This window comes from Polyodon spathula, chromosome 8 (assembly GCF_017654505.1).
Source record: "Polyodon spathula isolate WHYD16114869_AA chromosome 8, ASM1765450v1, whole genome shotgun sequence".
NCBI classification, from domain to species: domain Eukaryota; kingdom Metazoa; phylum Chordata; class Actinopteri; order Acipenseriformes; family Polyodontidae; genus Polyodon; species Polyodon spathula.
In genome coordinates, this window is record NC_054541.1 from 27,360,687 (window position 1) to 27,377,122 (window position 16,436).

At 35.7% G+C, this 16,436-nt stretch overlaps 1 protein-coding gene across 4 annotated transcripts in view; it reads left to right on the forward strand.

The window, feature by feature from the left end:
• LOC121319706 (integrator complex subunit 13) overlaps positions 1-16,415 on the forward strand; it is an 18,955-nt gene extending 2,540 nt beyond the window's left edge. For 2 of the 4 annotated variants that reach the window (XM_041257403.1, XM_041257402.1), the window contains exons 2-18: positions 2,117-2,191; positions 3,360-3,607; positions 3,978-4,052; positions 4,468-4,670; positions 4,935-5,015; positions 6,561-6,651; positions 7,481-7,609; positions 9,969-10,053; positions 10,270-10,362; positions 10,874-10,963; positions 11,179-11,357; positions 11,880-12,047; positions 12,541-12,695; positions 13,627-13,857; positions 14,835-14,974; positions 15,664-15,799; positions 16,101-16,415. In XM_041257403.1, coding sequence (XP_041113337.1) covers positions 2,173-2,191; positions 3,360-3,607; positions 3,978-4,052; positions 4,468-4,670; positions 4,935-5,015; positions 6,561-6,651; positions 7,481-7,609; positions 9,969-10,053; positions 10,270-10,362; positions 10,874-10,963; positions 11,179-11,357; positions 11,880-12,047; positions 12,541-12,695; positions 13,627-13,857; positions 14,835-14,974; positions 15,664-15,799; positions 16,101-16,137 — 2,160 coding nt within the window. In that variant the 5' untranslated portion in view covers positions 2,117-2,172 and the 3' untranslated portion in view covers positions 16,138-16,415. Of the gene's footprint in view, positions 1-1,919; positions 2,192-3,359; positions 3,608-3,977; positions 4,053-4,467; positions 4,671-4,934; positions 5,016-6,560; positions 6,652-7,480; positions 7,610-9,968; positions 10,054-10,269; positions 10,363-10,873; positions 10,964-11,178; positions 11,358-11,879; positions 12,048-12,540; positions 12,696-13,626; positions 13,858-14,834; positions 14,975-15,663; positions 15,800-16,100 lie in introns of those variants that run through there. The other 2 variants (XM_041257404.1, XM_041257406.1) reach the window with 2 other exon arrangements.
• The last annotated feature ends 21 nt before the right edge of the window (positions 16,416-16,436 follow it).

A 16,436-nucleotide genomic window follows, 5' to 3' on the forward strand; every position in this document is an offset into this window, starting at 1 on the left:
GTCAGCAGCTACAGGACTTGACATCTAGCTATTGTCAATTATGGTGTACATGGGAGTATTCTTTATTGCTTAATACATTACTGAGCAGGGTGTGTCACTGTTGACATTCTGAGCACACCAGAGTTCCAATAATGATTATCATAGACGCTGAAACGACGTCTTCCTTATGGCACTCATATTATCCTCAGCTATATTTCCTCCGTCTTGGGAAAACATGCAGCTGTGTCTCCTAGATTGGGCATACTTCATAGCTTCGTACCTTGAAACTCCCAGTCCCATGTATTTATCTGTGTCCTTGTATCTAGTTTAGTCATACATTCCACAGTATTTTATATCAGGGTAAATTACACGTTTTTGCAAACAGAAAAAAAAAAAAACCCTCAACTTAAGTAATTTTATACTTTCACATATTGCACATGATAAAAGTTTAACCCTGGTTAACCACCAGGTATTATGAAATATCGATATAATGTAACACACAGGTCTACACAAATTTAAATACAAAAATCCACATTAGTAAATAAACAAGTAAAGAATACTTAAAATGTTCTGTTTTAATGTCCTTGATTTGAAGAAATTGTAAAAATTACATGTTGGCAATTCAGTGACCCCTGGGTGGCAATTTCAGAGTGAATATTGGTTGTAATTTAAATTATTTCAAATGTTGTTTTCACTTTCTTGAAATGGGCTGTAAGTTTTTGTCTGAGAACTGAAGTGAGACTTATTTAGAGTAGTATTTACCTGAACAGAGCACAAACATTAATTGAACAATGAAAGTTTCAAAGTTTTAAACGTTGAGCAATGCCTTTATTGCAGGTGTTATTGTCAAGCTGATAAGTTTGTTTTGCCATGTATCCTGAAGCTGTTGCAAACAGATCATTCTCCTGTAGTACAGCAGTGGGCACCATTCACAAAAGCTTTACAATGTTACATTTTGTAGATTAAGTTAAGATATTAACGAACCTCAACAGCAGTCTAGAACAGTTTCACGAATGTCTGACTCTATTCAATCCATCAAAATAGACCTAAAAGAAAATTACTGCCGTGTTTCAATACAGTAACTCACCCATTATTACCAATAATTTGAAATGAAGTATTACAATATGAAATCGGATCAGTGAACATGCACCATTCATGTATACGCAAAGTGGAAACAAAAACAGTTTTTAAGTTAATAGTGCAAGCAGAGTTATGTATAAATTGTCATTCGCTGCTTGCTTACTCTACTGCTAATATGGCAATTAGTTTGTCTGTGTATACGATTGACAATTGTTCTTTATTGCGCTGAGAACCAAAGCACAGAACGATAACCAAGAGAAAGTACAGTTACCCACTTAAATGTTTATCCAAGAGCAAGGCATAAATTCGTAATTTATTTGTTATTCTTTACACAGTGTTACATTTGACCCTGAACACTGTTACAAGTTCCCCCGGTCATGGGGTAAATTGTAACACCATACTCCTTGCATTTGATGCAATATTGCCGTATTTATATTAGCTCTGCGAACATACAATGGTGGGAATTTGCAACAGACAGGCGTATGTTGTTAGTATCAAAAATGGCAAAACCAGCTTAAATGGTTTCTGAGTAATGACGCGAAATGTAAAAATTGTTACAACTGGCTCCAGCCTCCCCGATGGAGTGACAAAATCATGTATATAAAAATAAATAAATAAATAAATAAAAGTATGTAAAAGACCGACACAAATTCAACATGCTGCTTTCAACCCCCAGCTGACAAATCTGCAGCTTTCATAAATACATTTAAAAAAATCATGTGCAATATGTCAAAACAGTGCAACAATATGCAATTACAAGCAAGCATCCAGGTTCAATAAAATAACCCCCCACCCCCCCCCGAGCTGAGTTACACGCACTTATCATTAAGCGGAACGTTTTTGTACAGAACATTGTTTCCTTACCGAGATATATTCCGCAACGGACTCGAGTGAGGACTTGCTGTCAGTGCCTTTCAACAAACAAATAATATTTAAATAATACATTAATTACACAAGCGATTAGTTTTAGAAGACATGCGTTTACAGTCCGAAATGCAAAGTAAAGTGGCGTAAAGTCTACCAATTATGTAAATCTGGACTTGTTTTCTTTCAACAGCATATAAGGAACACCCCCGCGTCATCATCTGTCTAGCTTGTGTTGTGCTCTGACTGATGACAGATTCGACACAAAGTGAGTTTGTTTATTTTATTTTATTATTGTTTGTTTAATTATCTGTTCATTTTCCATCTGTGTATGTATCAAGAAAATAATATATGAAGACGGGGTTTTCTGTTGACTTTGTGTTACAGCGTGGCTATGCTGTACGTGTCCATGCAAAACAGAGAATACAAGGGAAAATAAATAAACGTGCATTGTTTTCTATCTGTCAACTCACTTTTCTGCTGGTATTAATTTACTTTTTTCTGTGTTAAACGGTGGGTGGGGGTTCATAGTAAATACGTTAATTTTTCTGTATTCTGAATAATAGAGTAAACGCTGAAACCAAAATGTTATTCCAACGTGGAAATAATGTACAGTAAGCATCTACTTTCTTACAACACTTAGGACCCTTATGAGACGTGATATAAAAAGTGCTTCCTGTGTGAGCAGTGCAAGCAAGCTATAACGGGAAAGAGTAGGTGGAAGCAATAACCGTGCAGACAGTCAGATGGGTGGAATTACAGTTTTAAATTGCTGTCATTGTTAAGTGAAAATTTCACCAAATTAATTTTAGTTGTCTTGCTGTATCTATTGTTGAAACACAGTAACGGCCAGCATCTCATTATTTGAACCAGCTTTTTGCCTCGGTCTGAACAACTATGTTAAGATAAATGTTAAAACACGTGACAGTATATAATATATATATATATATAGATATATATATATAACATATATATATTATTTATTGCCACATTTAATTGTGATTAAATTACATTTAGTAGCATTGAAGGACATTCTCAGCATGGTGCTATTTTTATTTTGGCAGTGATTGGCAGGGCAACTCCATAATAGTCTTTTTGTTTTGCTACTATTTGTTATTTTGCTCACAGTCCCAAAGTTTTCTTTCAAATGGACACAATACTAGAAATCAACTTTAATTGTTTTACAAAGTGTAGTGGGACACAATGTAGTGCAAGGTTAAGCAAATTTCATTATCACAAATGTCATTTAGGGAAAGACTCAACATCCTTATGCTTAAATCAGTGGAAATCCAAAGTAGTACATGGATACTTAACTAGTTAAAACATGACTAGATGAAGTCCTGGGATAAATTAGCTACTAGGAACCAGATGAGCATTGATAGGCCAAATGATCTCTTCTTGTTTGTAAATGCTTTTGTGTTCTTATGTTTTTTTAGAGGCTGCCATTAACTTGAATAAAATGAAGACTTTTTCAACTTCCCACAAAACTGTTTTTGTTGTGGACCACTGCCCATATATGGCAGAGTCTTGCAGGCAGCAAGTGGAATACGATATGTTGACTAAAACCCGGGCTCAAGGCATCATACCACTAGCTCCTGTCTCAAAATCCCTGTGGACCTGTGCAGTGGAATGTTCCATGGAATACTGCAGAATACTGTTTGACATCTACCCTTTTAAGAAATTGGTATGTGTACGTCATCAAAGATGTCCACAGTACATGACTGCCCCCAGAAAAAAAAAGGAAAAGATATTTAAGGAAAACAGTAACTCCCAGTTTGAAATGCAACAGAATACTAAGTGTACACAACATGTGGTTTCTTTCTTAAAAAGTGACAGACAGGCAAACACCTACAAGCACTGTAAAATCATAGTTCACAACAGGGGTAGTAAGAACTGTGGAACTGAATGGTACATGTACATACAATAAATATTTTTTAATGTAATTTAAAAACAAAGAAGAACACAGATACCTGTTGATCCAGTATGTTAAAGTATTTAACATAAACAAAATACCTTATCCTAATGTTTTGCAGTTCATATGTATTTTCTTTCAGGTTAATTATATTGTAAGTGATTCTGAATTTCACTTTCTGAATACCTGGAGCCAGGAAGATCAAAATGTACAAGAGGTAACACTGTTTAAAAAAAGTACATCTTGCAACCTCAACACATTTTTAGAAAAAAGCTTTTATGTCATTATTAAAAAAATATATTTCTAGTTGCAAATTATCTCTATCAAGCAGAAATTCTAATATACTGTATTTCCACTTGGTGATCTTATCACATTTACATGAAGTCACAAGTATGTCATAATTTATTTGAAAAGATTAATTCTATTCAGTAACAGCAAATGTGATTTTTAATTATTACAAATAAACAAACAATACATATTTATTGACTTAATACATATTTCATCCTTAACAAAAACAATATTTGTATGAAATCAAATTAGCAAAACTTTGTAATCTAAACACAGATTTATCTGTAAAAGAACATTTATTTGTTCTTTTTCAACGAGTTTTTTTTTTTTTTTCTTTTAACAAGCTGATGTCGGCTCTAGCAGCTGTAGGACCCCCCAATCCTCGTGAAGATCCAGAATGCTGCAGCATCCTACATGGCTTAGTGGCAGCAGTGGAATCGCTCTGCAAGATCACAGAGTATCAGCACGAAGCCCGCACCACACTTATGGACAATGCAGAGCGTGTCACCAACAAAGGCAGAATTATCTGCATCACCAATGCAAAAAGGTACCTTCTATGTTAAACGATTTGCATCGTGTCCAACCTCATTTTAAAAGCAAAGTTGAAAACATTTAGCAGCAGTGAATCTGACATCTGTTATAAAAGAGAGCAGTTCAGGACTTCTAGCATGCACTGCTTCCTGCTTGGAAGTTTGCTGCACAGTACATCTTCTGTCTAATGTAACAGCCATTAGTAGCACGTAGAACTACTATAATTACAATCTCACAGAGATGCATTGTGTCATGCCAACTCTATGTACTGTCTTTCCAGTGACACTCATGTGCGAATGCTGGAGGACTGTGTCCAGGAGACGATACAAGAACACAACAAATTAGCAGCTGGCTCAGATCGGTGGGTTCAATATAATAGCCTGCATGGTAGCCATACTGATGATGGGGATTAGTATGCATTATTAAAGAGTTTAAACAGGATAATTTCATTTTAGGTAAACACTTACAGTGCACAAAGCATGGCAATACTATGTAGGTGTGTATTTACAAAATAATTTGATCAAAAATAATAAATGAACTTGAATTTGAAAAGTCTTTTATAAAAAAAAAAGTACAATTTGTTTTTTTATCCATGTTACCAAAGTTTTCACCCTGCAAGTAACACTGAACATTTTCATGCTGTACCTTTTACGTAGCCATAGCAGGTTTGAACTAAGGATGCAAGTCAATTATGATCTGTTCGGTTATCAGCTGTTTTTGACATCCAGTCTGTTTTCTGTAAAACCAAAATGAAAGTTTAAAACTGAAAAGCTGAACTGCATTTGTGCAGCCAAGGGAACGAGACATACGATTATTACCGTAAACATTTTTTAGAATTGTGACAAATACGCTCAACAGTGTTATTGCATCACTCAAAACAATGTACTCTACAATTAGACATTGTGTAGAAAGAATATAATAATGCATTAAGACATTCAACTTTTTGATTTATTATTCTCCTGGTACACCCATTGTTGCTGAGGTCGGTTGCAGAACTGCAGCTCGTGATCTATACATATGACTCTATGGGTAAAGCGCTTGCACTTGAATTCAGTCACTATACCAATAGAATGCAGCAGACAAATGAAACGATTCTCAATACATCCATGTTTTTCAATACTTTTGAATTTGGCTAATTTAGTCAGTTTACCATCATTCATTACTTAATTTTTTATAACCCAGAAACTTCCAGCTTCAGCTTTTTCACTTTTTAGGATGCATTTCTTTTTTAATAAAAGGGTTAAGTTAGAGTACGCAGGCTGAGTGTTTGCATATAAAAACAGCTCTATGCATCTTTACACCCACACTAAGTATAAAGCCGTGGTTTTCCCTACTGAGGGCTTTCAGAATCAATCAGGTGAGTCTTGCCATAAGTTTTTATGCATGTTACCATATTACAATTATTAAGGGATGTTAATATGAACTGTCTACTGTACATGCAGCAAAGTGTGCAACAAGCTCCCAAAAATGCCACCGGTGTAGTACTGAAACTGGCAATGCTTTTTCATTGTGTTTTTGGTTCTCTTTTATCACTTGTCGGGAAAAATTAAATTAAATTAAAAATGTTATTTGAAATGTCGGTTTCGGTTTGGGACTATTATAACTGTTGCATATTTAGTTTGAACTGTTATTAAAATATAGTACTGTGAATTTGCCACAGTCCGTTTGAGAGGAAAAAACAAAACTTCACAAACTCGTCAAACATCCAGACGCGCTCTCTCTCTCTCTCTCTCTCTCTCTCTCTCTCTCTCTCTCTCTCTCTCTCTCTCTCGTACAGGGTAAACTGAAAGCTGCACATCTTTATGATTGCTAAGAAGATTAAAATAAATTGTTGCAGTGTTTAATGAAGACAGATAACAGTAGTTAACAGTAGTTGTAATGGTCATTTATTTGTATTACTTCCAAGGTTAATGCAGATTCAGCAGTGTGAGCTGGTCCTTATCCACACATACCCACTTGGAGATGACACACTAGTCTCGGATCGTCCAAGAAAAGAGGTATGAGTGTGAGTCAGAAAACTACGGCAATATTTTAGTGTATTAAACATTTTCCATCAAAATTATTTTGTTTTTTAATCTGCCAACTAGATAGCCTTCTTGGGGAACTGAGGGCTTTTTCACAGTAGAAGTATTTACTCAGTATAGAGTAAAACACAACTTAAATTGTTTAGTGATCATTGTGTTTAATCCAGGGGCTGGCAGCTGTTTACATTATCAGAGTGATGCCCATTAGCATTCTTTTTGCAATGAAAGTTGTTAAAAACATGTTAAGTGCACAACAAGAAAATCTACTTTTCCCTCATCTACACAGTTGTCAAGAACAAATTAATAGGTGTCAAGTAGCGTCTTCTCTGACAGGGAGCGTTATGGCACTTAATATTTAATGATGAATTGGCAGTGTATGCTGACATCTAGTGGATATTCTAAAAAAAAAGGAAACATTCACCTCTATGTACTGTATGCTGTTGTGACTACAAAATCTTTAATCAGTAACACTTCTAGTGTAGAATTACTTGAAGTAATTGAATCAGCAGTCAGACAATGTAATTGTAATTGAACATTATTTAGAATGAATACAGTGGGCATATTAATGTGTGTTGTTTATGTTACTTTCAATTTAGGCAGTTCTAATGTAGTTATAATTAGAATTGACACCAAGTCTGTCAGAAATATAAGCCCACGTTTGAATAAGCTCTTACAATTGAGGTGTGAGGGGGTGAGGTTAGGATTACTTCCTCATTCTGTTGGCACAGATATCTATTTTACAGATAAATTGCTTAGCAAATAAACCTAGTGTCTGCCCAAATGAGTATTGCTGTTGTTTTAGATCTCCCCAGTCTTAACCAGCGAAGTGCATAGCGTGCGAGCAGGAAGGCATCTCGCTGGAAAGCTTAACATTCTAGTTCAGCAGCACTTCGACCTGGCGTCCACCACCATTACCAATATCCCTATGAAGGTAACATCTGTGCTTAAACTACCTACAGCACTGCTCTTTAGCATTATTATTTTGTAGTCTTTCAATTTCTTTTTTTGTAAACATGCATCCTATAAAAATAATCTTTATATTGCTTTTCTTTTCATATCATATTTTCTGTTTTGCTAGCCCACATTCAATGTCTGTGACCAGGTTAGTACATTTTACATACAAGAAGGATCACAGAACAAAAGGCTTTATTGTTGTGAGCTTCTCCAAACCCAGTGTAGCAATATAGCTGTGATATACTTTGACCTGCTCCCGTTACTCCTCTTATTTGTTTGTCTGTGATCCTTTGTATTGTGTTCATTAGTGACTGATGAGGACAACTATTGTACTGTTAGTACAAAAGTAAAGTTACTACTCTTTATACCCTTTATACATTTCTACCTATTGTCTAGATCAATAGTTTGTATTATTGCCAATTGTGATCTCTCTGCTCCCATCAGCTGTATTCCTTTAACAAAGTGATCTAATCTTTTATATGCACCAGTGTTGTATGGTATAAAAAATGGTGACTAGTAATATGATAAACATGATTCCTTCCCCCTTGCAAATTAATTAAACAAAAGAGCTTATCTCTTGGAAATCTCAGCTCTTTGCATATCAGCACAACACTGTCTTTGTGTGCTGCTCGTAGAGTCATTGGAGCTCTTAATCCCTTGATGATTTGTACTGTAGATAATTGTCATCAATGCAGGGGTTCTGCCCGATAAAGCCGTAAAGCAGTTTGTTAGATTTTGAGTATATCTGTTATTCTTTAGTTCGTTGATAGATACAGGTAACCTTAAAAATAGTAGATATACCAATTTTTACATTGGAAACTCTTTTTATACCCAAGGAATGCACCTTTCTAATGGGTATTTGTAACTAGTCTTTTGACATACAGCTATCTAAAAATTAGACCCCTAATGTATTTAATTAAGACTAGTCAACAGCACTAGGAAATACAATTACAAAGTTATTCTTTTGTAACAATGACTATCTAGTAGTTAAATCAGAAATCTTATTTTTTATCTTTAAAGTGGGTAGTATAAAAGTGAACAGTGTTTTTCAGAAATCTAAAGGGGTATACATTATTATTTATTACACCTTTCCCATTAAAAACTTCTAGACTGTGAGTCTACCATGATTTAAACAGTTTAGAGCAGGAACCGGGAAGGTGAGAACAGTAGACTTTGATGTGGGAGGTGCTTTTTTTGTTTGAGCTGCACATGAAGCATTTCAATGTTTCCTTTTCCCTATTTGTAGGTGACACTTTTAATGGTGGCAAATAATAAAGCTTAAAACTTGCTGGATTGCAGAAATGTTTTTCGTTATATTGTACATGGTTGCCAATGAAATTGCAACTGACTGAAGATATTGCATTGTTTAAGTTAATTTGGAGCGCTAATATTTTCTTGATTTAAAATAAAAATCTGCCTTCAATGAGAGGTTTAAAAAGAAAAAAAAAAATCCCTTCCAGTCAACAGAGGGAAGTGAAATATTTTCCACGTTGTATTGGATATGAGAACTAAGCAGATGTGCTGTAGCATTAGCTGTTTAATGGAATCTTGACCAAAAAAAGTAGGTGCTAATTTCCTAATACAGCGTATTACCCTGAAGAAGTAATTTAAAGAGACTTGTCCCTGTGAAGTGTGTGTAGTTCCTGTATTTGCAGAGCTGCTGTGTTTGATGTATTATTTTCCTTTCTTTCCTATAGTGCCAGAGTAAAGTTGTTGTTTGTTCTGTTTCCTTTGATTTACTTTTGCATTGATTAAAGGGCATGTCACTGTTAGTTAGCTGACTCACATGTTAAATATATGAAAGGAATGTTGCATTCCAAGCTGTTTACTATATGCACAGGGTTTAAAATATACATCCATAAGGCTTTGTGGGGTTCTGACTTGGCTAAAGCATAACTTGAAAACAGATATAACCCAAACAGTCCCTCTTCTTACTAATTCAACTCACCCAACTGTATAACACAGTGCCTCTTATGATTTCATATTTTCTCTGACATATTTCATTCATTAATACCAGAAATATGCTCTCCAAAAAAGCAATACAAAATACAAAATTAACAGTTTATATGAACCTAAAAGTCTTCACAAGAAATAAGTCTTAATGACTTGACCACACCTTGTGCATGCAGTAACAGTATCCCTAGCTCTGTCCTATGACCCTCCAATTTCCACATATGAAAAACTGGAGATTCAAGCTGCTCACAAAAATAGAATCAGAACTGGTTGCACTTCAGTTTGCTTCTTTGTATTTTTGTTATATTCTTGTGAACTGGCATGCTAAGGATAGCCAGTTAGTGGTGTACCTAACATGATAGTTTTTTACTCTTGATTTGAAGGAAGAACAACATGCAAACACATCCGCTAATTATGATGTGGAGTTACTTCACCACAAAGATGCACATTTAGAATTCATTAGGAGTGGTGAGTAAATAATATGCTTCATTGATTATCTTTAGTGATTGTCTCTGATGACCCCAGCACAGATTCTAATGAACTGGTGTCAACTGATAAGCTTTAAGAGACAAAAAAAAGAGGAATTCAGCTTGTTAATGATACAAGTAGTAAAAGGGTAGTGCTGCACTATCACTGTAATAACATGTATACTCAGTAGTGATTTTTCCCTGTCTCATTTCATAGGCGAGTTGCATCCTCCAGGTAGTGCCAGCAGAGACAGCAGTCTAAAAGAGACTGTGACTTTAAAGTGGTGTACGCCAAGGACCAATAGTGTTGGTAAGAACGAATCTATATAGATATATATATATATATATATATATATATATATATATATATATATATATATATATATATATTTTTTTTTTTTTTTTACAGATTTGTGTATACATTATCAGTGCATCTATTGGAGACTTAGTGGTCCAGTGGTTAGAGAAAGGGGCTTGTTACCAGGAGGTTCCAGATTCAATCCTAGCTGAGCCACTGATTCACTGTGTGTGACCCTGAGCAAGTCACTTAACCTCCTTGTGCTCTGTTTTTTGAATGAGATGTAAAACAAACGTGCTCCATCCTTCGGATGAGACGTAAACAAACAAGGTCCTATTGTACTTGACTCTGCAGCAGCATTTTAGATGCATAGGTCACCTCCTAGTCTCTGTAAGTCACTAAAGATAAAAGCATCTGCTAAATGACTAATTATTTTTATTGCATGAAAAACAAATCAGCCATGTATGTGAGAATTGCTTTGTGGGGATAAAAAAAAAACAATGGGCCTTTTTCTCCCTTTCAGAGCTCCATTTCTGCACAGGAGCCTTCCGGATTTCACCTGTGGATGTGAACAGCAGACCGTCTTCCTGCCTAACAAACTTTCTTTTAAATGGTAAGGGGTAATTGAGAAGAGAGAGGGCAGGGGTATATGAACAGACAATCTGTGCTTTCTCTTCGCTTTTTGTGTTCCATCACAGATAATGCCAGCACAAGTTCTGATTAGGAAATATGCATTACATGGTTCAAAGGTTGTGGTCTCATCCCTGACTTGGTTCATTGAAGTGCACAGGCTTGACACAAATTAATCTCTTGTTTTTTCTATTGCAGGTCGCTCAGTGTTGTTGGAGCAGCCGAGGAAGTCAGGCTCCAAAGTGATCAGCCACATGCTGAGCAGCCACGGTGGGGAGATCTTCCTTCATGTATTAAGCAGCACCCGCTCAACCCTGGAGGATCCCCCATCCATCAGTGAGGGGTGTGGAGGGAGAGTCACAGACTACAGGATTACAGTAAGCACAATTCCACACTGTTCCCTATTGAAACCAAAAAAACGCAGTACTTGTATTAATCTGTGCAGTTTTGGCTGCCTACAGTGGCTCTGCACACTCTTGATGGCAGGTGTGTCCATTTTTTTGTCCAGCATTAAAACTGTACATAACATGCATTGTTTGATGTAAATAAAAAATGGGCAATTATTAAATATTTAAAAATACAAAACCAATTGAATATCACAGTAAATTTTGATGTATTTTTATTTATTTTTTTTAAAGCATTGATGTTTGTGTAGAAATACTGTAAATTTTTGGTAACACTTATATCCATGTAATGTGTAATGTATGACTTAATTAAAAAGATGTGGCAGCCCAATTTAAGCTACATACATTTGTGTTACATCTTAGAGATGGTTCCTATTTGTCTCTCCTCCCCTCCAATCCCCCCCCCCCCCCCAAAAAAAAAAAAAAGAAAACTTAAAAAGATTATGAGAAATGGCACTGATAACTATTAAAACTTTTAATATATGCGTTCAACAGGACTTCGGAGAGTTTATGAGGGAAAATCGATTGACTCCTTTCCCAGAGCCCAAGCAGATCGAAGCAGCTGCAAGAACCCCCTTGGAGAGAGCTAAAGATCAATTGGAACGGCACACTCGCTATTGGCCAATGATCATCTCCCAGACCACAATCTTTAACATGCAAGCTGTAAGCATGGCTCCCTCAACAAATGCTTTCCCCTATTGAAGTGATTTATATGTAGACTCGAAAGCTTAGGTAGAAATTGTGTGGCACGTGAGTGTTACCTGCTAAAGCATCTTATCTCTCTAAATCGCTGTACAGGAGGAAGTTGCCTATTCGGTGTCCAATAAGGAGGACACTAAAGACAGGTGTTAACTCTCAGAATGCAAAAAAAATAAATAAATAATAATTTTGTTATCTGTAAAATACTGAAGAAATTATACAAATGCATGAAACATGTGCACAGATTAGATTGTACTGTACTTTGTAAATAGAGCTTTCGGCAGGACAAGATTTAAATTGGAACAAGATAAGATTTTACAAACTGTATTCATGGTGTGGATGGGAACATGTAATTTGATAGTGTTTTGTATATTTGTGTGGTGTGTAGTGCAACACCTTTCACTTTCGACCGGATAAATACTTTTCATTGCCTTACACTTATACTGCTTCTCCTCAGGTGGTGCCTTTGGCCAGTTTAATTGTGAAGGAAAGTTTGACTGAGGAGGATGTGCTGACTTGTCAAAAGACTATTTATAATTTAGTTGATATGGAGAGGAAGAATGACCCCCTTCCTATCTCTACAGTGGGTACAAGAGGAAAAGGACCTAAAAGGTAAAAAAAAAAAAATAGACTCTGTATTATAGATTTGTATTGTATTTTCATCCAGCATAATTTTTCTATTAAATCATCAGACACCTCCATGCCAAGTTTTAACTATGTATATTTCCCTTGTTAGAAGAATGTAAGTGTCTATGAAAACACCTAATTATACAGTTAATTAAGTCTTACTTTCAATTCTGAGAAATCATATATGTATATATATATTGGCCGTAGATTAGGTTCGTGTCCCTTTAAGAATGTGACCCAGAAATAAAAACTTAGATTTTTAAAGCGCTTTTGCGCAGTTTTATTCAAAAATAAATCAAACCAACAAACAAACAAACACCTAGCTCTCATTGAGTACTAACTAAACATATGCAGGTCCCTGACTAACACGCAGGACAGCTAAGCTGTTTACCTGACATATAACCGAAAACAAACTCTAATACAGATTTTTATAAAAACCAAACGTACCACACTGGCTGCACTCTTATACACCCTGCACCAGGTTCTAATTTACAATTACCTCCAGGTACAGGGAATTACCAATTAACAAATGAAACCAAAAGCAATTAAATGAACAAAATGTGCATTTTCACATGGTTTTTAGGCAGGGAGGAATCTAACCCTCCCCCTGCCACCTTTATATATATATATATATATATATATATATATATATATATATATATATATATATATATATACACACACACACACACACACACACACACACACACATATATATATATATATGTGTGTGTGTGTGTGTGCCATAGACAAAGACCCAAATCTGATGACAGTTCCCTTGCTATGTCTAAATAAAGTATGTTAAATCCAAATACATTTTAAACATTACTAGGTAATGTCACAATATTAAATACTGCTAAAAAAAAAATCTGAATCTCCTGGACAGTACAGTCACTTATCTCTGTTTGTTCACTAGAGATGAACAGTACAGGATCATGTGGAATGAGCTGGAGACCCTCGTCAGGGCTCATATTAACAGCACTGAGAGGCACCAGAGAGTCCTGGACTGCATCGTGGCCTGTCGGAGCAAACCTCCCGAAGAAGAGGAGCGCAAGAAGAGAGGGAGGAAGAGGGAGGAGAAAGAGGACAAGTCTGAGAAGAATGGAAAGGACGTGGAACCAGACAAGACGTGGCAGGAGTCTGAGAGGTGAGAGATGCTGTTCACCACAGTATGTAGACTTACTGACTACTGAGATCTTTACAAGCTTATGATGGTTAAAGTGAAAAAGGTCCTGAATTATGTGACAGTCTTACCTTGGTGTGTAACTTTAAACACAATTCAGGGGCTTTTTCACTGTCTGTAAACAAACAGCACTCAAACAACAAATTTAAACACGACGGTACCTGTAAGTTTATTCATGAAACAAAACAAAACAAACAGAAGCCTAACTCCAAGTTGGAGCACTCTCTAAAAGTTTCAGTAATCCCTGACTCGTAACCAGATGGCTGAAACTGTTTCAACAAAGCACTTCTTGTTTTAAATACAAGTCATAGCACACACAGGCATTTGCCTTCACACAGACGGACCCCAGTAGCCAGTTTTAGCCCTGTTTGTATATCTGCCTACTTGATTTCAGGCAGGTGTACCTCATTAAGTTAGTGCCAGGTCCTAATCATCCCCGCTATAATTCTAAGCCCCGCTGTATTCTGTCCGGCTACCCATTTCAAACCCAAGGATTACATTTTGCTTTTTTCTTCCTACTTTATCACAATGCATACAGTGGATTTAGGTAATGGTAATCTATTAGTTAATGATACCGATAGCTTTAATAAATCTTTTTGTAACAGTCTTGATCGTTTAGAAAAAGGCAATTCCATGTATAATATTGGCAGGAACCAATCCCTGCTAGTGGACACTCACTTTACGAACATGGCGCTGATGTGTTCTGGTTAACCTCTGTTATTTGCAATCTGCTATTGAGGAAGAAACAACTCAAAAACATAATTGCCGTGGTTGTGAAAAAGAAGGCTTTTATTTGAATACATGGACTATGTTTGGCAGAAGTTATTCAAAGTACCTGTCAGAAATATGTATGGAATGTGTTTCAGATTCTGTAATGTCTGGTTTTATTGCATTCTGTAGGAATTAAACAGGCATTGAGATAGATGTTGCCTTATTTCTAGGTTAAAAGGCTTGCTGGAGCGTGAGAAAGAGGAGCTGGCTGAAGCTGAAATCATTAAAGATTCTCCTGACTCCCCTGAACCATTAAACAAAAAACCCCGCCTGGCAATAGAGGAAACGCCACCAGTGGAAAAAGCAAAAGGTACAGCCCACAGCTTTTATTGCGAAAGCCCTGTCTCAGATGCAACGTGAGTGTAATAAAAGTATTCATATTTGTGCAGAAATAATCAACATATTCTTCTAATACAGTAATTGCCTGTGCTATTACTGAATATAATATATACTGCAAGAATAAACTCCATCAATCTTACACATTTAGAATTTCTGTTAGCTGCATAGTTCCTAAACATACAGTACAAAGAAGTACATGGTCTAGAAAATGCAAATGTGTATTTTCATTTTAGACACAATACCTGGTACTACATTAGGTTAAAGAAAGTTTCCATGCCTGTCAAAGAGTATTACACTTCCTCAGCCATTTCATCTCAGCCATGTCTGCTGGGTGTAAGGATGTCAGGAAGCAGCTGGTTGGTAATGACAGGAAAAACGTTAAAGGGATGGAGGCAATACAGTGTTCCTAACTAATACAAAATTAACAAGAAAGTACACCACTGTCAGAAAGCATGGTTTGCAAGCCTATTGAGGTTCCAGATAGCTTGTTTACTGGAACATGTTTGTTACAGTGTATAACAAATGCAGGTGGAAGGTAAGATTTATGGATTTTTATTCTTTTTTTGTAAATACAATCACTTCAATCCAGATTTTTTTTTTTTTAAATTCTTCAGAAAATACTGTTTTGTCATTGAGTAAATCTACATCATTTGCCTTTAGGTCCTGTGTCATTACTTGCTATGTGGACCAGCAGGATAAATACAACCAATTCCAGAAAACATCAAGAGTTTGTTGGACGTTTAAACTCTGTAAACAACAAAGCTGAATTATACCAACACCTCAAAGAAGAAAATGGGTTTGTATCTTTGAGCATTACATGAATTACTCATTCATATTTGTATGTTTTTGCAGCAGTGTTCCATAACTTTTCACAGCCCATTCTGTAAAATAAAGAATTGATAAAATAATTACATTGTAAGTCCAGGTTAAATTGGAATGGAACAGTTCTTCAATTTGTTTCTACATTTTTTTAACTGGTTAATGTTACAAGAAATGTAAATTAATTGTTTCTACCCTAGAGCTTGTTTTTAATAAAAAGGGTGATTTGACCTGTTCTGACAATGTTTTCATGTCATTCAATCTTCTTTTGATTGTAGGAAGGATACTCATGAAAATGGAAAGGCTAGCAGATAATGAAGATAACTGAGAAAGAGAGGATTTTTACGACCATGTGTTTCTTGAATTAGCCCAGAATAATTTGTACAGAATGATTTTTTTGATTTTAGTATGAATTAACAACCAATTGGCTGTGGTTGACTGAATTATCCCATCTTCCATCTTTTGTAATGTTTACAAGTACACACCACGTCATCTACCTGTGGAAAGTGACAACTAGAGATTCTTTTTACAAAAAAAAAATGTTTTATAAAGATGCTTTCAGAGTTTGTGACAAAATAAACTAAAGTAATGTAGTTGATGCATTTGTTCTGTTT